At 45.6% G+C, this 27,458-nt stretch overlaps 1 protein-coding gene across 3 annotated transcripts in view; it reads right to left on the minus strand.

The window, feature by feature from the left end:
* Positions 1-534: 534 nt before the first annotated feature.
* The window catches only part of DGKH (diacylglycerol kinase eta), a 103,163-nt gene continuing 76,239 nt past the window's right edge, over positions 535-27,458 (minus strand). For 2 of the 3 annotated variants that reach the window (XM_082234218.1, XM_082234217.1), the window contains exons 22-30: positions 26,374-26,487; positions 25,360-25,494; positions 23,820-23,986; positions 23,395-23,500; positions 19,975-20,067; positions 18,869-18,988; positions 17,705-17,813; positions 16,050-16,180; positions 535-3,793 (exon numbers count right to left, since the gene is read on the minus strand). In XM_082234218.1, coding sequence (XP_082090344.1) covers positions 3,704-3,793; positions 16,050-16,180; positions 17,705-17,813; positions 18,869-18,988; positions 19,975-20,067; positions 23,395-23,500; positions 23,820-23,986; positions 25,360-25,494; positions 26,374-26,487 — 1,065 coding nt within the window. In that variant the 3' untranslated portion in view covers positions 535-3,703. The remainder of the gene's footprint in view (positions 3,794-16,049; positions 16,181-17,704; positions 17,814-18,868; positions 18,989-19,974; positions 20,068-23,394; positions 23,501-23,819; positions 23,987-25,359; positions 25,495-26,373; positions 26,488-27,458) is intronic. The other variant, XM_082234219.1, reaches the window with a different exon arrangement.

Here is a 27,458-nt window from a genome sequence, read left to right on the forward strand (position 1 = left end):
CGACCTTCTGATCGGCAAGTCCTAGGCTCAGTGATTTCGACCGCAGCGCCACCCGCGTCCCTGCTGACGCACTACACCTATTTAATTTCAGCACATGAAATCAATGGGATCTGATTGCCAAACATCAACAGAACCCTCCAGCAGTGAGGTGGGGCCCTGGATCTGCCGTGCCAACACTGGCGCAAGTCCTGTTTGCCTAACTGGGCAGCAGCAACACTGTGGCCTTATAGGTGCACCCGAAAAGAACCCACCTTGCCCCAACCTCACTGCTGCCCCACATCAATCCCATCCAAGTAAGTAGCAGTGTCAGGAGGGCAGCTCTGACCCACTGGACACACCATGACCAGACCCTGCTCGGCATTTCATTGGTTGCAATTTTAATATATAGTTCTATCTTAGCCATTTGCCCCAACCATGTATTCCAAAAAGTCTGAATGCACACCAACACACACAAGCCTTTTAACGTAACTAGTTGACAGACCTGTCAGCCATCTTTTGCCTATATAAAAATGATGCATATACAGCTATAAAGAGTGATGGACCTGCTGGCAACGGTGGAATGAATCCATGGAATGAGGGGGAAACCATGCTTTGTGAGAATTTTAAAATAAAGTGTCAAACTGCAAACAATGGGGACATTCTATTTCAAATACTGTACTGAACATTCATTTTTTTAAAAAAATAAATTTAAATGCCTTTCTGTATTCAATGCCGATGCATTTTTTGCTTCCCTAAAATTGTATATTGATGTTCCATCCAGAAGGCATTGGGGTTATTATAACCAAATTGTCATGACCAGATGGATCATAACTAAACCTTTCCTCTCTATGTGGTGTTTCTATGTAACCCTTTCAGATACTGTTGAAAATTTGCGTTTCACTTTTGTTTAGAATCAAAAGAAGGCATTGTACATTTTAAAGGCAATAGATGCAACATTTTGAGCAAATAATGTTACAACAGATTAATTCTAAATCAGAATGTCCTTATAGGCAGCAATACTATCTGACAATAGGTACAGATGTTGAGAAAAATGCACATCAGTTTCTGCTTCATCAATACATCAATCCTGTCACTTTGCAAACCATCTTTCCATAACTCTCTTTTACTATGCATGTGCCTACAATGTCCTCCTAACTCTACGTCCTTAAGGGAAATATTTAGTATTGGCGATAGTCATCCTGTTCCACAAGATTTCATCTTTGGTATGTGATAGTTAGCCAAGGTTTTATATAATTTTAATCTAGGCTTTACAGACTTCCTTCCTATTCGGGTGGTAATCAATTCACTTCATTAGCAAAGATTGCTCTCCCTCTGTATCCTTCACATGACACTGACGCTACTTCCCAAAGTTAAAGTGAATAAAGAAAGCTTTTCATGTGTTAGTCTGTGTGGACATCCAAGTTCCCACAGAGATCTTTGGAGCAGAGCCAATATAAAAAGCCTAGAAAAATTTCTGTGTTAGAAATCTACCATTGTAATTGTAATCACCTGCTGAAAATGTTGTCGTCTTTTAAGAGTCTAAAATAAAGAAACCAGTGAAACTATAAAAAGATGTAGTAATGTCAGAGTTGTGGATCTCTGCCAAATAGGTTGGCTCTTTTCAAGGGCATCTATGCTAAGAGTTCACATTTAATCCCTTATGTGCCTTTGTGGGCAGGTAAGACAAGGTTTGAGAGAACCAGTGCTATCATTGGAAAAGTAAACAAATTCCTGCTGTAAGTTATCATAATTCAGTACATAACATTAATGGTGAATCTTATGTTGACCACCATAAAACTAGAAAATTGTTAGTGTCTGTACTTTTGAGCTATAAGGTTTATTTAAAAAATAGCTAAAATTTCACAACATTGAAGAAATAACAAGTTTCATCTTAATATAAAAGGATGCTTCAAGTACTTCGCCTTTTAAAAGTATATGCAGCAAAGAATTTGTCCATACACTGTTAGCACAAAAGCACAACATCATTTTGAAAACTGGATGCTGAACGCTGTTTTTGTGGAGCTCCACCTAAGCTTGGTAGAAAGTCCAACTTTATTGGAGTGATAAAATGCTACCATAATTCTGATGAGCAATAGTTGCCATCTGAGTTGATCAAATTTCTTTCAGAAGCTATGATGGATCACGTTCAATTCAGGATTTCCCATTGTTGCTCACTGCCACTTAAGCAGAAGGGGAAATCATGACATGTATCAGAATAGATATTTTGTCTTCTATTAGGTACTGTCTTTATGCTCTTCATTGCTGGACAACCTTTAATTATATCAGACCAGTCAATTTAGGACCTTGACACTGGTTATTTTTAACGTGAAAAGCTTAAGCATTCAGCTGAAAGAGCTCTGCCTCAGCTGAGAAACAAATAGGAATACATTTTATATTATTTTAATAAAGGGATTAGAATTTTTAAGACAGACAATTCTTAATCCATTTTACTAGTCCATTTTAACAAATACACCGATAAACAGGCTTCACGCATATCCCAGGAATTAAGTATTTCTAAAGAGGATAATTTCTGAACTAAAAGAAGTATTTGCTCAGTATTTACAGGAAAGACATGCCTTGTGTTGGTAAACTGAATATTTGATATGCTCTGTAATTTTTACTGATTCCATTAAAAAATACATAATCAAGCCCTGATATTCAAATAATTGGTCCAAGTGTGCCTTCAATATGAAGTAATTTTAGTTCTGTGAACATAATCAGGTTGCTACCACTGAATTAGCAAACATCCACCTTGCTATGAGTCACAATACTGCCATGCTTTGAAGTTTAAATACTCAAAGTAAGCTAGCAGTTGCCTTAAGAGAGGCTGTAAGAGATAAACATTGCATATTTTATAGCCGATAAGAAAATATTCAGATAATTCTGTTTCTTGGGAGTAAACTCATAATATTGTGAGGTACCAGCCTTTTAAAAATACTATTAAGTTACTTGCAGCCAGAGGACATAAACTCTCCATTATATTTAATATACATCCCATGCTGGAGAATAGCAGAGATGTTCACAGCACATTTAGGGTACGAACGACGTCAGAAAAAGCCTTCAACCAACACAAGACACAGAATAGTAATAAATTAAACCTTATTCCAAACCGATATAAAAGTTGTTCAAGTCTGTAAAGTGTCAGGTGTGTCATGCAACAAAAACAGACAGTTCAGCCAGGCAAACCAGGCATTACAGTTTGCACTCACGGTATACAGCATGATGGCTCCAGCCTGATTTCTTGGTCAGAGACAGAAGAGGAGGGAGGTTGCCGAGGTTATCAGCATTGCCTGAAAAACCCACCGGTAATCAGTCCCTCCCACACATTGGCAAGTGTTTCCAGGCCTCAGGAAGTTTTCAAACCTAATTGCTCTCCCTGCATTAAGTTATTTGTTGCAGTACTGAGAAATCCCACGTATGTAAGGAAAGACATCCAATCTTGATTGCCCTTTGCTAGATAACCCATAAGCTACCCAGCCCAGATTTCGGTCAAAAGCGGACTTTTTAAGAGCTGCTCTTCGCAACGTACTTCACAGCAACGTTAGGCCCCACAAAACCTTCCAAGGACTCCCATTAGGCTCTTTTTTCAAGCAATGCCCCTAACACAATCTCTCGCACGCCACATACTGACACTCACACATCCGTGCAGAAACCTACAGAGAAGGCAATGCGCCTCCACGGCTTTGCATAAACAGCCTTTCTTCTTCAGAGGCCAGCAAGAGAACTATACTTCAGTCAAAGGCAAGGTCCGGCCGAGTTCTTTAATTCCCTGAAGGATTCGCTTCATATGACCCACCTTCGAGATCCCCAGGTCCTACAAGATAAGGAGAATGGAAAGGTCAGTCACAAGAGTTTGCTCACAGGCACCCAATGATCTTTCAACCTTTAACAATGAGGACCGGTTCAGATGGCCAGCAAAGGGGGCAGGTTTCCAGGAATGATCCTACCTCTAGTCAAAAGCACAGGGAGAGAGCAAGGAACCCATAATAACCCCCCACCAACTATTGCTACTGTGCTAATCATGTAATAAGCACCAGTTCCCATGACAGATGACACATGGCAGAGTTCTTAAAAGCAATTCCTGCAGCCATGCAAATAATAGTGATAATACTAATAATACTAATACAGTGGTACCTCGGGTTACATACGCTTCAGGTTACATACGCTTCAGGTTACAGACTCTGCTAACCCAGAAATAGTGCTTCAGGTTAAGAACTTTGCTTCAGGATGAGAACAGAAATCATGCTCCAGCAGCAGGAGGCCCCATTAGCTAAAGTGGTCTTCAGGTTAAGAACAGTTTCAGGTTAAGTACAGACCTCCGGAACGAATTAAGTACTTAACCCGAGGTACCACTGTACGGTGGTTTAAGAACACCTTAGTTTATGAACAACTTGGATTAAGAACACTGCAAACCCAGAAGTAAGTGTTTTGGTTTGTGAACTTTGCCTTGGAAGCAGAATATGTTTCGCTTCCCTGTTGAGTGTGTTCCATTTGTAAATTGAGTCCCCTGCTGCTATGGGAAAGCAAGCCTTGGTTTAAGAATGCTTTGGTTTAAGAACGGACTTCCGGAACGGATTAAGTTCGTTAACCAAGGTACCACTGTACTACTACTACTACTACTACTACTAATGTAATTTCCTAAGCAAGGTGTATTTCTAAATATTAAGATGTAAAGACAATTTTTGTAATTTATTCTGAATAGATTTAGATACCGTTACTTACCTGCAACAATAATGCAAAAAATATCTAATCAAGTCATGGGACATTTAAACAGGAGGTTTCTCAATATATCCAGAAAATGTTAACCTCTGGGGGAAGGGCTGCTTCTCAGCGTTAGAGAGTGTGCTTTGTACAGAGGCTCAGACCCCCCACACACACACACCTCCAGGTGGGGAAATCCATTTAGACAACAGTGAGCTAGATGGATGAATGGTCTGATAGTACAAGGCGGATTCCTACATTCTACCTCCACTGTATCCCAAATGTGATGACCCACAACAGATTTTTCTGCCCAAGACATCTCAGATTTGTCTCCTGTTATGTCTATGTGTCTCCCCCCCCCCAAAGCCCAGTTTAGCTCCCTCTCTTTTAATATCTGGTGGAATGAATCTCTTGACTGGCAAAAATGACAAGGTCCCTTCAGAGAACAATAGGTTTTCCTCTACGTGTGGGGAAAGCACAGAGACTTTGATGTGTTTATTGTGCTGTGAACACCCAAGTTGGAAAACCACTGCACGCCCACATTTCAGAATGATAAGCGTCACTTTGTCATTACACGGAGATCGTCACGAAGCTGCTGGGATTAAACGAGTATCCTAACAAGGGATGCAGCTGGTAAGAAGAGGATATGGAGAGAAGTTTCCTTCTGAGAAGAAGTCGTTACAAAATGTCTACCCAAAATCTTGCCTGATTAACACAGAAGTGCAATAAGATTACTCCAGAAATTAGTTCCTTCAATTCAACTTCCAAGGCCGATCTGTTTTTAAGGAAGTGCTCCGAATAATCCCCCTAATCAAATATTTTGTAATGATCAGTGACAAACAATGAAATTTACACAGTATGCCCACCACTTGCATGCATTTAACCCATCTGCAGTCTGCTTTACACGTCTTGCAATAAAATAATAAAATAAAATATAAAATAAAATAAAATAACAGGGGTAGAAAGGGGGCAGGTGTCCAGGAAATTATTGTTGGCAATCCCTCCTATCAGGGGATGATTAGCTGCTTGTGCTTAAAATAGTGCCCCTTCAGAGTTTGTGCGACCCCACAAACCTCTGTGTGTGACAGAGCTCCTCAGACATGTCTGCTCTAGTCACTTGTAGAGTCCGACAGTGGCTGTCTGCGGAAGCGCTTCCAGCAAAGAAGTTCCTTAACGGAAACGCGTCTCCTGGACTCACGACGTGACAGCTTCCGGCGAAGCATAGGTCTCCCTGCAGTTGCTTCTGACACCTCCCCGCTATTTTCGCTCGAAGTGTCTCTCACCCCTTTCTCTCCCCTGCTGCTTCCTGCCTGGGCTGCTGCGTCTCTCTCAGCATTACTGAGATCCTCCTCCAGAGACCCCGCGCTCCCCCTGCTGGTCCCTGCTTTGGCTGTTGACTCTCTCCCAGTCTCTGGGAGCCCTACCACTTCCCTTTCCTCCGATGTCAGTTCCCTGACATCCACCTCCCCTCCAGGGCCCCCCTCTCCCCCGCCCCTACTCTCTCCTCTGGGCGGTGAGGAGCTGAAACCCCTAAAAGAATCCTCTTCATCTTCAGACGTCTCGAACATTTCCCTCCATCGGTCTTCGTTCCGACTCGCTGAATCCTCCTCCACCTCGGAATCAGCGAACCCCTCCAACTCTTCTTCTTCGTCGGTGGTGGCGAAGTATTCCCTCCGGAACCTCGCCACTGGCTGGGGTTTCCGAGGGAATCTCTGATGAAAAGTTTCAATCAAAACCTCGTCATCTACATCCTCTGCCCTGACCCAGGTGTTTTCCGACTCCGGCTCCCCTTCCCACATTACCAAATACTCTACTTGCTCTCCCCTCCACCTGGAATCGAGAATCTCCGCTACATGGTAGCTGTGTTCTTTTTCCTCCATAGCTGGTCCCCTATTGACCCTCCCCTCTCTGTCCCCTATATACGGTGACAGCAATGATCTGTGGAACACTGGGTGCAACTTCATGTGGTTCGGTAACCGGAGTCTGAAAGCCACTGGGTTGACCTGTTGCGTGACTTCAAATGGGCCCAGCCTTTTGGGCCTTAACTTCTTACAACCTCCTTTAAATGGTAACCCTTGGGTGGACAACCACACCTGGTCCCCCACCCTAATGCTTTCTCCTTCCCTTCTGGTTTTGTCTGCCTGCCTCTTATATTCCTCCTTCGCCCTGTTTAAATTAAGTTGGAGCTGGCGATGGATCGCTTCCATTTCTTCAACGAACTGTTCTGCGGCTGGAACGCTCCAGTTCTCCCCTTCCCCCCCTGGGAAGGCTCGGGGATGACACCCGTGATTGGCCAAAAAAGGGCTCATTCCCGTGGACACGTTCTCTGCATTGTTATAGGCAAATTCTGCCAACGCCAGCTTCTCCACCCAATCATTCTCTCTGTCATTCACATAACACCTCAAATATTGCTGGAGGACACCATTAGCTCTTTCCGCCTGCCCGTTGGTTTCTGGATGGCGGGCAGTGGAAAAATTCACCTCTACATGCAATAAGCTCATGAGCTTCCTCCAGAACCTGGAAGTAAATTGTTTCCCTCGGTCCGAAACCACCCTCAAGGGGGCACCATGCAATCTAAACACATTTTCCACAAACAATTTAGCGGTTTCTTCTGCTGTGACCGCATGTGAGCAGGCTATAAAGTGGGCCATCTTGGTTAACAGGTCTACCACAACCATAATGGCTGTCTTCCCTTTGGACCTGGGCAGATCAGTCATAAAATCTATTGCCACTGCCTCCCATGGTCTTTCCGGCGTGGGTAGTGGTTCTAATAAACCTGCCGGTGCCCGCCTCTCCCCCTTGGCTCGTTGACATCGGTCACACCCTCTCACATACTCCCGCACATCTTCCCTGACCTTGGGCCACCAGAATTCCCTGGTAACCAGCCACATAGTTTTGTGTTGCCCAAAATGCCCTGCTGTGGGGCTATCGTGCAGTTGCTTGAGTACCTTTTCCCTCAATTCCCCTTCAGGTACGTATAACGCTCCCTTGTAGTACAACGCCCCGTTTCTCTCCTCAAAACCCCCGGGTTTGTCTCCCTCCCTCCTGAGACCCCTGAGTTTGTCCTGGGCATATTCATCCTGCACCGTTCCCTCTATCAGTTCCCTTAGCCCCACCAATGCCGCCCCACACACCCAGCGGTCCTCGGGAATGACATGGGTCTCTTCGGGTGCACCCTCTCCCTCCAAATATTCAGGTTTGCGTGAGAGAGCGTCCGCCCTAATGTTCTCCGGACCTGGTACGTAACAAATCTCAAAGTTAAATTTGGAGAACTCCTGGGCCCATCTCAACTGCCGTTGGTTGAGCACTCGCGCAGTTCTCCAATACTCTAGATTCTTATGGTCCGTGCGCACTTGCACCTTCTGTTGTGCACCAATTAGTAGGTGCCTCCATCTCCGGAAGGCCTCATAAATCGCAAGAAGTTCCCGGTCGTACACCGTGTAGTTTCTCTCAGATTTGTTCAGCTTTCGCGAAAAGAAGGCACACGGTCGCCACTCGGACCCCTCCTTCCCCGGCTGCAGAAGAAGCACCGCCCCTATAGCTCTGTCAGAAGCGTCTGTTTCGACCCTCAGCTTTTTTTGTAAATCCACATGTAGAAGTTGTTCGTCAGAGGCGAAGGCCCTTTTCAGTTCCTCAAACGCTCGCTCCGCCTCCCCCGTCCAAACAAACTTCTTTTTGCTGCTGAGACAGTCCGTGATGGGCGCCGTCAGGTGAGCGAAGTTTCGGATGAACTTACGATAAAAGTTTCCAAACCCTAGGAACCTCTGCACATCTTTCTTAGTCTTGGGTGTTTTCCATTCCAGCACCGCTTGAACCTTGCCGGGGTCCATGGCCAACCCCTTGTCTGACAAGCGGTACCCCAGGAATTCCACCTCCTTGGTATGAAACTGACACTTCTCCAGTTTCACCCACAGTCTGTTGGCTTGCAGCCTGCTCAACACTTCTCTGACGTCTCTCACATGTTGCTCCTCATTCTCCGAATACACCAACACGTCATCTAAGAAGGCCACGCAATTCTTGTAGAGCAAAGGCCCCAGTACATGGTTCATAAAGGCTTGAAAACACGCGGAGCCTGCTTGTAATCCAAAAGGCATAACGAGATATTCAAATGCCCCCAAAGGGGTGAACATGGTGGTCTTCCATTCATCCCCTTTCCTTATACGTATCAGGTTGTACGCCCCCCTTAGGTCCAGCTTTGTAAAAATCTTTCCTTTTCGCACCCTGGTCAAAATATCATCAATCCTGGGCATAGGAAAAGCCACCGGCTCTGTCACTGCATTTAGGGCCCGAAAGTCACATACCAGCCTCGGCTTGTCCGTGTTTTTTTTATCCACAAAAAACACTGGGCTACCCCCCGCTGCCTTGGACTCTCTGATGAAGCCTCTCTTCAGGTTCTTGTCAATGAACGCTCGCAACTCCTGCATCTCCCTGTCTGACATGGCATACAACCTGCCTACAGGAAGCTGTGCTCCAGGGAGTAAATTGATCTGGCAATCAAAGGGCCTATGCGGGGGTAGTTGGTCAGCTTCCTTCTCGCTGAACACGTCGCTGAGATCAGCATACTGTGATGGCACCTTCCCCTTCTCCATCACTTCCGTCCCTGCTAAGGTGGCTTGGGCCCCTGCTGACCCCTTTTCCCCCCTGCAGTGTTCTAAGCAATGTGCGGAACCGAAGGAAACCACTCTTTGATGCCAGCCCACCAGCGGATCATGTAGGGCTAGCCAGCTCATTCCCAAAATAATGGGAGCGCCTCCCAAGGTGGCCACATTAAACGCTATCAGTTCTGTGTGCCTTGCCACCCTCATTATCATTGGGATGGTCTGCAAGCTGACGCCTCCTCCCAACAGTTCCCTGCCATCGATCGTGGTCACCTGCAGGGGGTTACTTAAGGGGATAGTCTGTATCTGGTGTTCAGCAGCAAACTCCTTGCTCATGAAATTGCAGGAGCTGCCTGAGTCCAACAGCGCCTTTATTTTTAGGGGGTGTCCATTTTGCAACTCTAGCGACACTTCAATCACTAGAGCAGGTCGAGGAGCTTCTGGCACTGGCACTTGGGGAAGGGGCACCTTCACTGCTCTTTGGCCTGGCTGCAGTGCCCTGCTGGCAACCAGGCGTTGGCTTTTACCTGCTCCGTTTCTCCCTGCTCTCCCCCCTCAACTGCTCCCACCATCCCTTGCCATTCCTTCCTCTGGGGGCAGACTCTGGCAAAGTGGCCTGGCTGTTGGCAGAGATAGCATTTCCGGGCTCCCTTTCCCTCCTTCTTCGCCCCCTCACTGGGCTTTGAAACTGCGCGCGCGCGGGCTGTTCCGATTTCCATCGGCTCTGCCGGCGGGAAAGCTGGCTCAGGAATGTCTGGAATGCGTAACTCCTTCCAACGTTCCCCTCTCCCTTCCCGCCTCTCCAAGGCTCTTGCCTCCTGGCGCGCTCCAATGGTCAGCGCAGATTTGGTCAGCTGATCCATAGACACCGCCCTGGGGCTCCTGGCCAGCTCGTCTTTCACAGCTGAAGAAAGACCTTCTTCAAATAGCATCTGAATGGGTGCTGCCGATAAATCCCACCCCAATCTGTGAATCAGCATGGTAAATTCAGTCCAGTACTCACGGACAGATCTGCTTCCCTGCTTGCAAGCCATTAGCTGTCTGCGCACCACCCCTTCCTCAATATCGCTGGAAAACATGATATCCATTGCACGAAAGAATTTCATAGTGTCCTTCAGGATATCGTTGTGCGTTGCCATCAGGGGTCGAACCCAGTCTCGCGCCCCCTTCTCAAGATGCCCAATTACGAAAGCAACTCGGGATTCCTCATCAGGGAACTCATCAAACTGCACATTCAGGGCATATTGTATTTCAGTCCTAAAGGCATGGTAATCCTTGGGGTCCCCCCCAAACTTCTGCACTAATCCTGGTACCTTTCTGGGGAACTGAGTGGTTCTCCCCTTCTTGTCTGCATCTTGAGCCCTCCTCTCCTCGAGCCTCGCCGTCTGCAGCGCAAGTTGGACCTCCAATGCTCGGTATCTGTCTTCCAAGCTTGGACCAGCTCCACCCCCTGCGGCTCCGGCTCCTGCTGGGTCGCTCATGATGCTTTCTCCTGCACAGGCAGCGTACAGAGACTGTCGGACTGCTATCAGGGGATGATTAGCTGCTTGTGCTTAAAATAGTGCCCCTTCAGAGTTTGTGCGACCCCACAAACCTCTGTGTGTGACAGAGCTCCTCAGACATGTCTGCTCTAGTCACTTGTAGAGTCCGACAGTGGCTGTCTGCGGAAGCGCTTCCAGCAAAGAAGTTCCTTAACGGAAACGCGTCTCCTGGACTCACGACGTGACAGCTTCCGGCGAAGCATAGGTCTCCCTGCAGTTGCTTCTGACACCTCCCCGCTATTTTCGCTCGAAGTGTCTCTCACCCCTTTCTCTCCCCTGCTGCTTCCTGCCTGGGCTGCTGCGTCTCTCTCAGCATTACTGAGATCCTCCTCCAGAGACCCCGCGCTCCCCCTGCTGGTCCCTGCTTTGGCTGTTGACTCTCTCCCAGTCTCTGGGAGCCCTACCACTTCCCTTTCCTCCGATGTCAGTTCCCTGACACCTCCTAATTTCACCTAGTGTGTTTTTACCATACACAATTATGGCCTTTTCAGAAATTGCAGATGGGATCCTTTCCATAAAAATAGTGCAACAAATCGAACTAGGTTTGTGGGGTGGAAAAAGGAAACAATCATATCTACAGTACTTGAATGCTTCTTCTCATTAACCTACTACCCAACACAGGAAAAGCGAGTCTCTCACAGAGAAGGCTTGCACAAAAATTCTCCCTTGCAATTGAGGCTACTTCCCATTACTGAATTATCCTTTATGTTCACCCTGACTTGAATGGCAGTGGGGTACAGTTCAGGGATGACTGTGCCATGCCATTTTCTTGAACATGTATTTTGGAACAAAGAGGACCTGTAACAGCCTGAAGCATATGGTGTAGTAGTTAAGAGCGGTAGACTCGTAATCTTGGGAACCGGGTTCACGTCTCCGCTCCTCCACATGCAGCTGCTGGGTGACCTTGGGCTAGTCACACTTCTCTGAAGTCTCTCAGCCCCACTCACCTCACAGAGTGTTTGTTGCAGGGGAGGAAGGGAAAGGAGAATGTTAGCCGCTTTGAGACTCCTTAGGGCAGTGATAAAGCGGGATATCAAATCCAAACTCTTCTTCTTCTTCTTCTTCTTCCAAGACTCAGTCCTGGTGACCCTGTTCTATGGGTCCCCTCCCCTTGGAGCCTGTTCTCAAGATTTCTTTGTCCTCCTGCCAACCCCGTCTCTGGGATCCCACACAGACACATGGCTTACCATGTCATGCAAAGCAGTCCATTAACTTTAGAAGTACGGTAACCAAAATATGGACGCGGCTGGCGCTGTGGGTTAAACCACAGAGCCTGGGGCTTGCCGATCAGAAGGTCGGCGGTTTGAATCCCTATGATATGGTGAGCTCCTGTTGTTCGGTCCCAGCTCCTGCCAACCTAGCAGTTTAAAAGCACGCAGTGCAAGTAGATAAATAGGCGGGAAGGTAAACAGAGTTTCCGTGCGCTGCTCTGGTTCGCCAGAAGCGGCTTAGTCATGCTGGCCACATGACCCGGAAGCTGTACGCCAGCTCCCTCGGCCAATAAAGCGAGATGAGCGCCGCAACCCCCAGAGTCGGTCACTTCTGGACTTAATGGTCATGGGTCCCTTTAACTTTACCTTTAACCTAAATATAATGGGGGGGGATACTTTTCATAACTAGTTAAAAACTGGACAGCTTACAAACAGAGGGAAATGTCTCAGCTACTCTCTAATGGCGGGATTTATTACATAAAAATACACATGTATACTACCTTTCTCGTACTTAACAAATGAGTATTAGTTTCTTAAGAGAAACTAGGCATTTCCACTAAAATAGTGAAGTTGGAAAATGACACGGTAATCAGAAGTAATTCTAGATATGTTCATAATCAATAGGAAAGAAATATGATTAAATTAACCAATTATTAGTAGTATCAAGAGTTATGTCTTCTTCTCCATTTCTCCCAGGCCTCTGGGGTTTGGATGGCCTCCCCTAGGAATTGAGCCTTTAGGGTGCAAGCCCTTCTCTTTCCTGTGGAACTCCCTGCCTATAGAGGTTCAACAGGAACAGTCCCTGCCTCCTTTCTGATGTCTTCTGAAAATGGCACAGTTCAGGGAGGTCTTCACGATATGATTTTTCTTTAAAACAACCAGTATTTACTGACATTTTACTGATGCTTTTAATTATAGATTATAGATTTTATAGCTTTATAGATATTAATAGACTGGTTTTGTTGCATTTTATATGTTATAGGCTGCCTTGTCATATTTTATGAAAGAGAGGATTATAAATTTTCAAATAAGTGTGAATTATTTCACTGCAAATTTCAACAGAGCCCATTCATACTACATTGCGATTCCCGTGAATCACCTTCCTTGTTTGTATAAATGTGTGTAAACTAAGGCATTGTGGGCTCATTGCAAACTTGCAAATTGCAGCTGCACAATTCTTCTGCCGAACCTGTTGCATTTAACGCTCAATCAATTAAGGCATTTGTCCATACCTTCCCTAAGACGCTATTAATTTGAGAAAGCGATACACCTCCATTCACCTTCTCCAGGAAAAAAATTAATGAAAATTTAACACACGCAGATGCAAAATGCACAGCAGCACACTATAGGTACCGTATTTTTCACTCCATAGGGCGCACCGGACCATAGGGCACACCTAGTTTTTAGGGGGGAAAATAAAGGGGGGAATTATTTGCCCCCCCCAGCCCCAAGGAGCAAAGAAGCCAAGACAACCAGCGGGACCCATCCCACTGGCTGTCTTGGCTTCCTCTTTAGCCACGCACAAGCTCTCCAGCTGGGAGAGGCTGCGCACGGCTTTGTTTTTAGCCGTGGGGCTGGGGCAGGGGAAGCCCGAGCTATACCCCAGAACAGGTCCAGGAGCGGAGGCAAGGTTGCGCAGCCTTGCCGCTGCTCCCGGAGCTTGCAGGCTGGGGGAGCGCTCCGAAGGTTTGCAGATGGGAGTTGGCACTGCACTCCCCGGGCTTCAGGCTGCTATATACAAGCCTTGAAAATAAGCTTGCAGATAGCTTCCTGAAGCCTAGAGAAGCCTGGTGCGCACCAACCCCTCTCGCTCTCCAGGCTTCAGCGAAAGCCTGCATTCGCTCCATAGGACACACACACATTTCCCCTTCATTTTTGGAGGGGGGAAAGTGTGGTGCCCCGCAAGACAAATGCCTCGCAAGACGGAAAACTCGCTAGACGAAAGAGTTTTCCGTTTCGGAGGTGCTTCGCAAAACGAATTTCCTATGGGCTTGCTTCGCAAGACGCCAATGTCTTGCGAGTTCCTGCTGGTTTTTTTTCCTCCCCCCCCCTTTTCTAAGCCGCTAAGCCGCTTATCAGATGACCCGATCAACAGATAAGCCGCTAAAAGCCGCTAAAAGCCACTAATAGCCGCTAATAGCGCTAATCTGCTAATCCTTCAATGGGCTTGCTTCACAAGACGAAAAAAACCGCTAAACAAAGAGAATCACAGAACGGATTCTTTTCGTCTTGCGAGGCACCACTGTACCAGAGAAACACCTGGAACTAGGGATAACAGCTTCACTGATGCCCAGAAAACTGAGGCGGTGCTACAGAAACCTGCTAAAGGCCAGAAAACTGCCAGAAGGAAGCCAGCTGTGTCAGAACACAAGTTTCCACAATACGGTTCCTCGGACAGCTAGTGTTAGACATGCCAGACAGGATTGGAATCTAGAACTATGAACACAATTGAGTTAACTGATAAATAAAAACAGAAACTAAACATTATGCCTAAGACCATTTTCCTCCTGTTCAGGAGATGTCAGGAATTAGCTGAATTATATCCACAGACAACTCCTGGCCTCTCTGTTCACTATTAAGATTTCTTTGTTGCCCCAAGCATCAATGATGATAACCTAAAATGAAAAACAGACGTAGAACAGGTGGTGGAGGAGTGGAGAAAATCTCCTGGAAATGTACACACAGAAGTGGCTCGCAGGTGGGACACTGTTGCACAGAGGGAGGGACAGGGAGAAGGGGGAGACGGGGTGGGGTGGGGAGACAGAGACAGTGGCGTAGCGTGGGGGGTGCAGGGGGGGCCAGCCGCACCGGGCGCAACATCCGGGGGTTAGGGGGCGCAAATCCACGGGTTAGGGGGCGCAAATCCACGGGTTAGGGGGCGCAAATCCACAGGTTAGGGGGTGCAAATCCACGGGTTAGGGGGCCCAAATTACTTGCCTTGCCCCGGGTGCTGACAACCCACGCTACGCCACTGGACAGAGGTGATGCAAACACATCCGTGGAGCCAATCCAGCGCTCCAGGTGGTATGTTCCCCACCGCCTTGCCCCTCTCCCTTCCAGCAAACCACAGCAACCCACCGGCCAGGAGGCTCACACAGTGTTTCGACCTCACCTGTCAAGCTGCTTCTGCAGACAATTCTGTTTGGAGCAGAAAGAACTGTCTATCCTATCCACAAAGCTGGTCTGACTGGCAGCAGTGACAGATACAAAATGCAGAACGCCTACTTAGGTTACCCCAGAATGCCTCAAATAGAAAGGGATTATGACCCAGAGTGAGGAATGGGTGTATTTTAAAATCTTGTATCACATGTATAGTGGTGCCCCGCAAGACGAATGCCTCGCAAGACAGAAAACTCACTAGACGAAAGAGTTTTCCGTTTTGGAAGTGCTTCGCAAAACGAATCCCCTATGGGCTTGCTTTGCAAGACGACAATGTCTTGCAAGTTCCTGCTGGTTTTTTCCCCTCCCCCCCTTTTTCTAAGCCGCTAAGCCACTATCAGCTGATCCAATCAGCAGATAAGCCGCTTAAAGCCGCTAAAAGCCGCTAATAGCGCTAATCCGTCAATGGGCTTGCTTCGCGAGACGAAAAAACCGCTAGACGAAGAGAATCACAGAAAGAATTCTTTTCGTCTTGCAAGGCACCACTGTATCTTGATAACGGCCAGCTGATGGATTACAAACTATCTCCAACATAAGCCCTTTTAATGTTAATGTAGTTATTTTCATATAAATCAATACAGCCAATACATTTCGCGATTTCTCAAAGCCCGGTTCCACCATTACTCTGTACAAATCATTAAAAGAAGCAAATTCCCAATATTCCTATTAATAAGAAGATGAGAGTCTGGCCTAACTGACAGCATGTTAGTGTGGGGTTGGTTGGGTTTGTTGTTTTGCAAGTTTGCACACTAAAAGCCAAGCTACAAGCACGCAGCTGGAATAGGGACAGAGGAAAGTTTTTAATTAATTTCTATCAAAGAAAAATGATCATAAGCAGAAAAGTAGCACATAGAAAATACCTTCAGATCTCGCCTTTCCAGATGTAAAAGCTCAGAGCCTCGGATGTCATGGCTGATGAAGATTTCTTTGTACTCTCCCAAACTGAGCAGATCCAGCCAAGCAGCAACTTCATCTGTGCCCCATTTTTGAACTACCAAAGTTAAGAGCAAAACCCCCTTAATTTCTACATGCTCAACTGCATCACAAGCAAAGGTTAGGCCACAGAGGGTGGAAAACAGACTAGAACACAGCAGTGATAGCAAAAGTCAAATATAGTCTTGAAAAAATTGGCAGCTTCGTTTTTTCCATGCAGTTAAAGAAAACCTGTGAATATATGTTAAATTAAAAAAAAAGACAGGGCATTTTGCATTGCAGCCATGCTTTCAGCTTCAGCATCAAAGCTACCAAGCTTCCTGAACACCAACTAATTAACTTGTAACCATATTAGAAGATGTACTACAAGGTCTGTGCATGTTCTGCTGCACACAAATGATGATTTATTGGCTTCCATGTTAGTAGGGAAAAAATCAGTACTCATTAAAACATAAACAACTACAGCCCTTAATTCAGAAAATTATCTATTAGCCATATCAGGCAAAAGAGCACATTTAAAAGTTCTGTCAACATTGTTCTCCAAGGTTAGTTGCCCACATTAAACTGAGAAAAGGAATTTAATAAAGAAGAATGAGTACATAAGCCATTGTTTCAATTTTCATGTGTTTTACGCAGTGCTATTTTGTTTCAGAAGCTGGATGTGACACACGATGCCTCTGAAGTGTAAGCAACAGCCAACCAATAATTTCAATGAAGCCTCTTACATTTATTAAGAATTCTGGGCTCGCTATTCTTCTTCTTCTTCTTTTTTTAGCATTTTCAAAAATATTCTCTGCTAAAGGACCCTAGTCTGAGATCTCTATAATCAATAGTGAAGGTGTACCCTGTACACGTTCTGTAACAATGGGAGAAGAGGGTTGAAAAGTTTGTTTAAACTCAAAAAACACACTGGGACAGGCTTCTGAAATACACTGCTTTCTGGCATAAACTGAGTGCGCACCCCAGAACATACCAAATACTTGCCTGCAACTGTACAGTACAGAGGAGGATCAGGACAAGAGGACAAGGGATGCTTGCTGGCCATTGCTGAAATGAGGATGAATCCCAAGGATTTCCTGGGACACCATTTGAAAACTAATACAGTCGTACCTTGGAAGTCGAAGGGTATCCGTTTCAGAAGTCTGTTCGACTTCCAAAACATTAAAAACCAAATTGCGGCTTCTGATTGGCTGCAGGAAGCTCCTGCAACCAACCGAAAGCCGCGGAAGCCCCATTGGACATTCGGGTTCCAAAAGAACGTTCACAAACCAGAACAGTCGCTTCCGGGTTTGCGGAATTGAGGAGCCAAAATGTCCGCGTTCCAGGGCGTTTGACCACCAAGGTATGGCTATATTAGATTTTAAGGGCTAGCTAATCCCAGGACAGTCAAACCAGTGAGATATTTCACATCCTCCAAAAACAGACCACAGGTCGTTTATGCAAGGACATGGGTCAAGGTTCCTTTCAGCTCAAAGCGGAGTCAGATAACGATTCATCATCTGAGCATGTAATGGAAGATTTGAACCACATCTCCCCCATAGCCACATTATTATTACAGTATTATTATTTTTATAAAGCATACCAAGCTGAGGGCTAGTCTTTTGTCTCTGAACCTTTTCCTTTTTAAACTTTGGCACTATGCGGAATACAGTGCTTCTGTTGTTTCTTTTAGCATATTCCAAAGGAGGATCCTAAAAACAAAAGGGAGGGGAAAACAATGTTGAGAAGCAAAACTTAAAAATTCGGGGGGGGGGGGAGAGAGAGAATGGCAATTTCAAGGACAGAACTTGGATTTGAAAAATGGGAAGACAGAATAAAAGGGGGTGAAAGTCACAAGAACAGTTCAAAAAGCACAGTACTTATTATAGATCAGCTTCATTTCTCCACCATGATGTCAGCACATAGGCAAATCTGACCACCCAGGCAGCAGTTTTAATGTCCAGTACATGTTATCTGTCTGGCCAAGAGAAGGGGAAAAAATGCAGAAGATTCCCCTTCCTAACCTACTCCAATCCACCCCAAACGGAGGAGCTAAATTGGGCTTGAAAACATACTTAAGGTGGGATGGGGCAGGGGAGAGACAGCTGGAAGAAGGAAAAATATTTTCAAGGTTTCCCATTTGTGGCTGCTTTATTGTAGGTTTAAGCAATAACAATAATGATAAAGATTTCATTTCGGATCCTGTTCGCAACCAGAGGTACCACTGACCAAAAAAAAAAAGCAATAGCAAAGATGGATATAACGCACAAAGGAGTTTTTGGATGCCAGCATGATTCGATTTACTGATTTAATAAAAAGAATATTTAAAGAATATTTAGAAAACTATGGAATAAAAGGAAACATCTTGCCAGAATTAGACTGATCCCTGTATTGTATAAATGTAAGTTTGTAGGGAAGTAAAAAGAAATTATATAAGAAATATGTAACTGTGCGATATAAAGTAATGGATAGACAAAGTTAAGTGAGATTAATTGGAAGTCAGTGTTAAATTTATTCTCTATAAGTTTTATAATTGTGTTCAATACCAGGAGTATATATGAAGATAATTATATTAATCTTCTTATATCTTATAGTGTGGTGGTTTGTTTGATTCTTCTGTTATTTGTTTGTTTGATTCTATGTTTGTTTACTTGTATGCAAGTCTGTTTTTCATAACTGTATTTATTTTAAATTAATAAAGATATATATACATATTTTAAAAATGAAATGAAATGAAAGCAGGCTTGCAAGTGTGAATTTCACCCACCTCATCGTCATTTAATTGCAGAACATACAAGAGCCAGGGAATCTCAGCCACCTTCCTTAATTCACTCTCTAAATTGTGCACAGCTGTTGAGAGCAGTTCTTCATGAGGGGATTCTAACTGCTGCAGAAACAAATCACAAAATGTTACAGGGCCTGTGTCCTTTAAAGGGGAGCATCTACCATATTTTTCGCTCTACAGGACGCACCCAACCATAGGACACGCCTTGTTTTAGAGGGGGGGAACAAGGAGGAAAAAATTCTCCCCCTCTCTGCTCAGCGCCCCTTCAGCGAAGCGGCAGGAGAAACGGAGCCCCTTCCATTTCTACTCCCGCTTCGCTGAAGGGGTGCTGCGCAGCTCTCCCTCTCTGCTGAAGCCAGGAGAGTCTGGCTCTCTCTGGAACCTGAAACCAACCACTCTCGCTCTCCGGGCTTCAGCGAAAGCAACGCGTAGCCACTGGAGCGCGGAGGGAGCGCTCTCTCTGCGCTTCGGAGGCTTCGCGTTGCTATCGCTGACGCCAAGGAGCCTGCATTCGCTCCATAGGACGCACACATATTTCCCCTTCATTTTTGGAGGGGAAAAGGTGCGTCCTATAGAGCGAAAAATACGGTAATTTCCCAACTTTTACAACTAAATAGACGTGCCGTATGTACTTCCATTTTTATTTTTTAAATTGCAATTGGATGCCATTTTGAATAACATGGAGACTGCACCTTTCAAAATTGCACTGATTTTCCATTTCTTATTATTCCCAACCAATGCTGGGTACATGTGCTGTAAACTACTGATTACATGTGTTGTCAGGAGCAACTATAGCCACCACACAGATGAAGAAATAAGGCGCTGAGATAACACACAAAAATATATACTGAAGTTCTGCTCCAAAAGTGCCCAGTTCTCCAAATTTATTTATGTATTTATTATCTATTTGAGCTATTAATACACCACTCAATCACAGGAATTTCTAAGCAACGTACATAAAACTTTCAAAAAGCATGCAATGGCTAAAATCAATTAGAATTAATCATACAAACCAAGAGGTTCCTTAAAAATTTCAAAAAGTCTTTGTCCAGTGCCTGAATTTGAACAGGGAAAAAAAGTTCACTTACCAAAGGAGCTCTTCCGACTAGCAAGGATTTGGTTTCATCATGCAGAGCCTTCATGTTGACAGCGACTTCCAGGGCAGTGTTTCTGGTAAGGCTCTGTGGGAAGAAAACCAAGGAGCACATTTACTCGTAAACAGTTTATAATAGTTGAAAAATCAAATAAACACAGCTGACTTTTCCTTTCCAAATCTTAACAGGGTCCTTAACTCTTTTGACCACGTTTGTTGAAAGGCTGTGCTGAAATACAGTGGTACCTCGGGTTAAGAACTTAATTTGTTCCGGAGGTCCATTCTTAACCAGAAACCATTTTTAACCTGAGGTACCACTTTAGCTAAAGGGGACTCCCACTGCCACCGGGCTGCTGGAACACAATTTCTGTTCTCATCCTGAGGTAAAGTTCTTAACCCAAGGCACTACTTCCGGGTTAGCGGAGTCTGTAACCCAAAGTGTTTGTAACCCGACGTGTTTGCAACCTGAGATGTTTGTAACCCGAGGTACCATTATAATGTAAGAAGATCAGCGATTTGAATCCCCACGATGGGGTGAGCTCCCGTTGCTTGGTCCCAGCTCCTGCCAACCTAGCAGTTTGAAAACACACTTGCGGCACTGAGAAAGAAAGATCACGGGGGAACTTTTCCCCCTTGTCAGCTGTCTGACACAGTCCTAAAGTCAACGGCCTCAGTAATCCATTCTCAATACAGTGGTACCTCGGGTTAAGTACTTAATTCGTTCCGGAGGTCCGTTCTTAACCTGAAACTGTTCTTGATCTGAAGCACCACTTCAGCTAATGGGGCCTCCTGCTGCTGCCACACTGCCGGAGCACGATTCCTGTTCTCATCCTGAAGCAAAGTTCTTAACCTGAAGCACTATTTCTGGGTTAGCGGAGTCTGTAACATGAAGCGTATGTAACCTGAGGTACCACTGTACCCGAAAATTATAAGTGACAGGATCATTCCTCCACAGCCGGAATTCTAATCAAACTTGAGGTGCAGCGTGCAGATAGAGAGTATTTAAAACATTATACATAACTGATCAGCCATCATAAAGATGCATTGGGTTTAAAACAGGCCTCCCCAACCTGCGGCCCTCCAGATGTTTTGGGACTACAACTCCCATGATCCCTAGCTAACAGGACCAGTGGTCAGGGATGATGGGAACTGCAGTCCAAAAACATCTGGAGGGCCAGAGGTTGGGGGTGCCTGGTTTAAAACATTCCCCTGTGCGGGTGTTGCTGCTTACCCCTCATTAAAAATAACCTGAATGGCTTGCAAGGATGGAGCCAACCATGTCCTCCCTTGACCATTTCCCCCTCGAGGCTTATTAAACCTTGTCAGGGGAGGGAGGCAGGACCTGATATGTCTACAGTGTGATCAATACACATCAATCGGCAGGAGGGAATGGTCCAAGCTATCCTGAATGAGGTGGTGATTCAGTGATTCCGGAAAAAGCCTAAAGGAGGCCCACTAGTTCGTGACATCTCTTGCCCAGTTGCAAACACCCCCATTTTGGAGAAAGGTTGTGCGAAATTTGCAGGTATTCTTGGATGAAACAGGCAACCTTCACCCATTCCAGTCGAGGCTCAGGGCTGCTTGTGGGACTGAATCTTCCTTGGTCGCCCTGATGGATGGCCTTTATTACAGAAGAATGGGGAAGTGTGATGCCATCAGTGCAAGAGAGGTTAAAAATAATGCGGGCGGTTTCCCTCGGCTATGTCCAGAGCAAGTGGTTGGTTCTCTACGTGGAGAAGACAGAGAAATGCTCTTGGGTGTCAGAGAGAAGGGGGAACTACAGTGGTGCCCCGTAAGACGAATGCCTCACAAGACAGAAAACTCGCTAGACGAAAGAGTTTTCCGTTTTGGAGGTGCTTCGCAAAACCAATCTCCTATGGGCTTGCTTCGCAAGACGACAATGTCTTGCGAGTTCCTGCGGGGGGTTTTTCCTTCCCCCCTTTTTCTAAGCAGCTAAGCCGCTTATCAGCTGATCCGAGAAGCCGAGAAGCCGCTAAAAGCCGCTAATAGCACTAATCCTCTAATTCGTCAATGGGCTTGCTTCGCAAGACGAAAAAACCGCTAGACTTGCAAGGCACCACTGTACTCAACCCCTACTTTGCGCCTGTCTTCGCCCAAAAGAAAAACAATGTCTAAACTGGTGATGACATAGTAAGAGGTTGGGTGTCCATCTGTCATGGATGCTTTAACTGAGATTCCTGCATTGCAAAGGGAACTCTGCAATTCAATGACCCTGTTATTCTTACTTGACTTGTTGGTAGCTTTCAGTACCGTCAACCATAGTATCCTCCTGAACAGAGTGATGGGTATTGGGGACACGGTTTTTAATAATAATAATAATAATAATAATAATAATAATAATAATAATAATAACAACAACAACAATAATAAATTTGTACCCCGCCCATCTGGCTGGGTTTCCCCAGCCACTCTGGGCGGCTTCCAACAAAGATTAAAAATACATTAAAATGTACCGTATTTTTCACTCTATAAGATGCACCAGACCAAAAGACGCACCTAGTTTTTGGAGGAGGAAAACAAGAAGAAAATATTCTGAATTTCAGAAGCCAGAACAGCAAGAGGGATCACTGCGCAGTGAAAGCAGCAATCCCTCTTGCTGTTCTGGCTTCTGGGATAGCTGCGCAGCCTGCATTCGCTCCATAAGACGCACACACATTTCCCCTTACTTTTAGGAGGGGAAAAGTGAGTCTTATAGAGCAAAAAAAATGGTATTTTCTATCCTATCTCCAGGGTTGGTTTCAGAGAATAGCATTGGGTGGTGATTTCTCAGCTCCCTTGCAGTTGTGCACCATGTTGTAACTGGGCCTTAGGGATGATGACACCTAACTTTTGGAATTCCCTTTTGCGATGTATCAGACAAGTGCCATCTTGTTTTGAGGCAATTGCTGAAGACTTTCCTTCACAAGCCTTCTAAGTGGAGCTGTTGCTATTGGATTTGAAATGGATTATATATATATGTACACCTTGTTCTGTATGTAATCATTGTCTTAACTGTTTTGGTAATGGATGGCTTTTGTTTTAAAACTGTTTTTATATAGGGAAGTGTTGACTGTGTTGTAAATACAGTGGTACCTCGGGTTAAGTACTTAATTCGTTCCGGAGGTCCGTTCTTAACCTGAAACTGTTCTTAACCTGAAGCACCACTTTAGCTAATGGGGCCTCCCGCTGCCACTGCACCGCCAGAGCACAATTTCTGTTCTCATCCTGAAGCAAATTTCTTAACCCAAGGTACTATTTCTGGGTTAGCGGAGTCTGTAACATGAAGCGTATGTAACCTGAAGCGTATATAACCTGAGGTACCACTGTAACTTCAAAATACCTCATAGGAAGCAAATGACAAATGAAATAAATAACAAAATAATCATATTCAACTAGCACCATAGATTTCCTTTACCTCCGAAAAACTTGGACTGGCTTTGTTTAACGCATGAGAGCATGCATTTACTGCGTGAGCCAGTTCTTGTTCCAACAAGCTGTGTATCTTTGCAGCTTCACAGATTCTGCAACAAATGTTGTGGGTGGAAAAAGAGAAAGGAAATGAGAAAAGCATTCTGTGTCGATAAACAGCTGCCCAAACAGGAAGAAAAGAGATACAGGTCACTCGCAACTACGGCAGAGGTTCCGTTCCAGGGAAGCCACATAGGCACAAAAACATGACAGAGGGACAAACTGGGTAAGCAAAATTTTCAGAATCAGTCCACTGACATGGTATTTCAGCACAATATTTGGCCTAGGTTACGGCACATTAGATGCAAAGACATTGTCAGACCTGGATCTTGTCAGGTTTAAGGCTTCGTGAAGAAAGCAAGGCGAAGGTACCTGCTAATCAGTTCCTCTGCGGCCTGAGAAGATGACTGGATCTGCAAAGTCTCCTCTTCAGTGGCCAGTTCCACAGCCTGTTGAGGGTACAAAGGGGATCTCAGGATCGGTTTGCAGGAATCACACTTCTGTTTGTCTTCCCAGGATTTCAGCGTACTCTCAAAGGCCTGTTCAGAATCGAGGAAGTTGTTTGACATGAATACCAATACTTCCATGTAGGATCGTTATACACAGTAATTCATACCATACTTCACTATTAATTTTTACAATGAAAACTAATGCCAAAAATAAGCTTAATATTTGTGGCTGCATTGGGGGGGGGGAGCATACAATCCCTGTTGAAAAACCAAACACAAACACAAAATACTGCAGAGTACTGCCGTATAGTAAACACTGCACGTGTGTAAATACACACATGTGAATGTACACGTGAGGCTGGCTGGATCTTTACCTTTTCCCCATTAAAAAGATTAAGGTATTTGAAGCACATACTTACACCAACCTTATTGTTGCATGTTACTTATGTTTCTTAATGCACAGAAAAATCAAATTCCTCACAATGAAGAATACAGGAGACAGTAAGTGGTATTCAATGAGACCCCCGGGTATAGGGCGGTATATAAATTCTAATAATAATAATAATAATAATAATAATAATCCTCAGCATAGTCCCATGAAAGGTAATAGACATACCGTATTTTTCGCCCTATAGGACGCACCGGCCCATAGGACGCACCTAGTTTTCGGGGGGGAAATCAAGGGAAAAAATATGATTTCCCCCCCGCAGCTCTGGGAGCAGCGGACAGGCTGCACGCAGCCTGTGCGCGACTCCAAGACCTTCTCCCTGCTTTTGCGGGAGGTAGCGGAATTCCCCCACCTCCCGCAAAAGCCCACAGGAGCCCTACTTGACTCCTGGCGGCTTTTTGACCAGGAGGGAGAAGGGACTGAAACGGCCAGTCAGTCCCTTCTCCCTCCTCGGGGAAAAGCCCCCAAGAGCAGCGCGCTCTTTAAAGGGTGTGCGGCTCCTGCGGGCATTTCTAGGAGGTGGGGGAATTCCCCCACCTCCTAGAAAAGCCGCGGAGCCCCTTTAAAGAGCGCACGGCTTTTGCCTGCTTTTGCGGGAGGTGGGGGAATTCCCCCATCTCCCGCAAAAGCCCAAAGGAGGGTTGGAGGGTAGCGGGAAGGCGTCGCACACCTTCCTGCTGCCCCCCATCCTCTGGGGCTGGCGATGGGGGAAGCAGTGCTTTCCCCCACCGCCAGCCTCAAACAGCAGACTCTCCTGGCTTCAGCGGAAGCAACACGAAGCCTCCGGAGCGCAGGCTTTGGAGGCTTCGCGTTGCTATCACTGAAGCCAAGGAGTCTGCATTCGCCCCATAAGACACACACACGTTTCCCCTTCATTTTTGGAGGGGAAAAGGTGCGTCTTATAGGGCGAAAAATACGGTAACTAACAAGTTTATTCCTTTCATTGAGTCTACCCTAGGTGGGACTTGAAGGCAACCCATTATATATTAGACAAAATATCCTTTCTATCACCTACCCTGTCTCGGGTTAGCATCTGTGCTCTGTTTTTATGCACAATTTTAATAATTCCTGGAGGTTGGATCCATGCCTCTCCATCCACCTGCACAGGGACTCCTTCGTCTCCAAGTATGGTGATCTTTACCGACCGGCACTGGAAGAGAGTAAATGGATTTTAATCAAAGGTGATTTCATGAAAATGTCAACCTGCAGACTCCCCACCCCCACCCCCATTTTCATATACCATAGAACTACGGGAAATGTCATTGAAGGGAGGGGAGGGGAAACTGCTAAGGCGCATGCACAATCAGCGACCACTGCTGCTCAGAGAATGCGCTGCCTGGACAGGGAATGCAGGTGTGAGGACACCAACCTAGATCAAACCGTGTAAATAAACCATTTATGAGAAATACACCATAGTCTCCACTGTCCTTCGTTCCAAGGGCACTGAACCCTGGGTAAGCTCCTGGAACCCCCTGTTATGTTGTGGGTGAACATATCAGACGACACAGCGATTCTTCAAACAGCTCTTCTTTATTCACAGGCCAGAACAGAACTGAACTGAAGGGTTCAGCCAGCCTGCTTATATAGAGCTCCACTACAACGCAACTGTAACCATTTTCTGTAACTATCCAATCACTGAACGTCACTTTCGATCACTTATTTGCATATGTGGACCTGAACTATCCTACAGTATCCCCCTGCTGGCCCAGAGTGAGAACTTCAGTACATAACAGCCCCAGAATATCAAACCACTCTGAGATGTTCATGATGATTCCCAAAAAGAAGTGTGGTCATTAACAGCTGTGGCTGCTGAGTAGGAATTATTCCTTATATTGAAACTTTTGGCCAGAGTTCTTGATATATCCTTTTCAGTGCATCCAGGTACAACTCATGGGGAAAAAGCTACTGCATTTTGGGATTTATGGTGCTCAACACGCTTAAAATGAAAATGAAAAGTCAACGCTTGATTCGTGTGCGCTTGATCACGTTCGCGGGCTATGTTTCTTCTCTCCCGTTAAGACACACGTACCTGGGCTATCCTGTGGTGCTGTAGCTTGATAACACGAGAAACGGCCATCTGCATGCTGCCAAATACCGCAACAACCTCCAAAATCTTATCATCAAATGATGGTGCCCCAAATATCTGGTGGACAGAAAGGAAACAAGTCTGCGCTTACACTTTTGATGGAAGCCTACCAGCAGCTTACAGCTGCTCTTTTGTCCGTTATGCAACTCGTCGAGGAGGACACCAGAACGGATGCAACTGAGAAATTACATCATGCGCTCCAGTATATAAATCAGCATCCCTCAAACTTCAATGAAGACGTTAAGCATTTGGGACACAATTTAGGTGCACTCTGTTGGGGGCAACCCCACCCCCACATTCCTTGGGGCACTTTACAGCCATTGCCCCCTGCCATTCCAGGGGGATGGACCATCATAGTCCCTTCCAACCCTACAGTTCCATTATTCCTGACCATCAACAGTTGGGGCAGCCCCTTCACCCAGTTTTCTTGTGGCTGAAAGAACCCTACTGTTATATATTTTGTAACTTTTCCAATTTTGAAACAGCCAAAGTTCTGACAGCGTTTATATTAGACGCTTAGGGGCTGCCACGCTCCTGTTTACCAACCTGGCCTACCCACCAACCTGGCCAAGCCCTCTTCCCTTTACACCTGGCCAACCCTTCCTGCTTTCTTTACACCTCGCCTGCTCCTTTGCCTATCCCCCCACAGCTTTCCCCAAGCCATACCCTCTTTTAAACAAGGCGGGGGCACTTCACCATCATTAAGCTGCTCACCTGGGCTGCCTGCCACGCCCAAGCAGAGGTTCTCTGGGTTCGTAGGTGGGAGTCTTGCTCATCAGATGCACCACAATGTCAACACCTAATCTGAACTGACCCCATAGGAGCCAACTCCTGGGGGCTAAGAGGTCTTTGGCCCCCTAGTATAATATTTGAGGGGGCTGGGCCTCCCCAAAGTTGATTGTGCGTGGGCACCATGTCATATGATTGATTACACTGGGGGAACAATTTTTTTTTCATTTTCTGTTACATGAGATTTTTCAACTGTTCTTATATGTTCTTTCAGTGCTGATTTCAAATCTGAAATCGAT

The sequence above is a fragment of the Podarcis vaucheri genome (assembly GCF_965113315.1).
Source record: "Podarcis vaucheri genome assembly, chromosome: 8".
NCBI classification, from domain to species: domain Eukaryota; kingdom Metazoa; phylum Chordata; class Lepidosauria; order Squamata; family Lacertidae; genus Podarcis; species Podarcis vaucheri.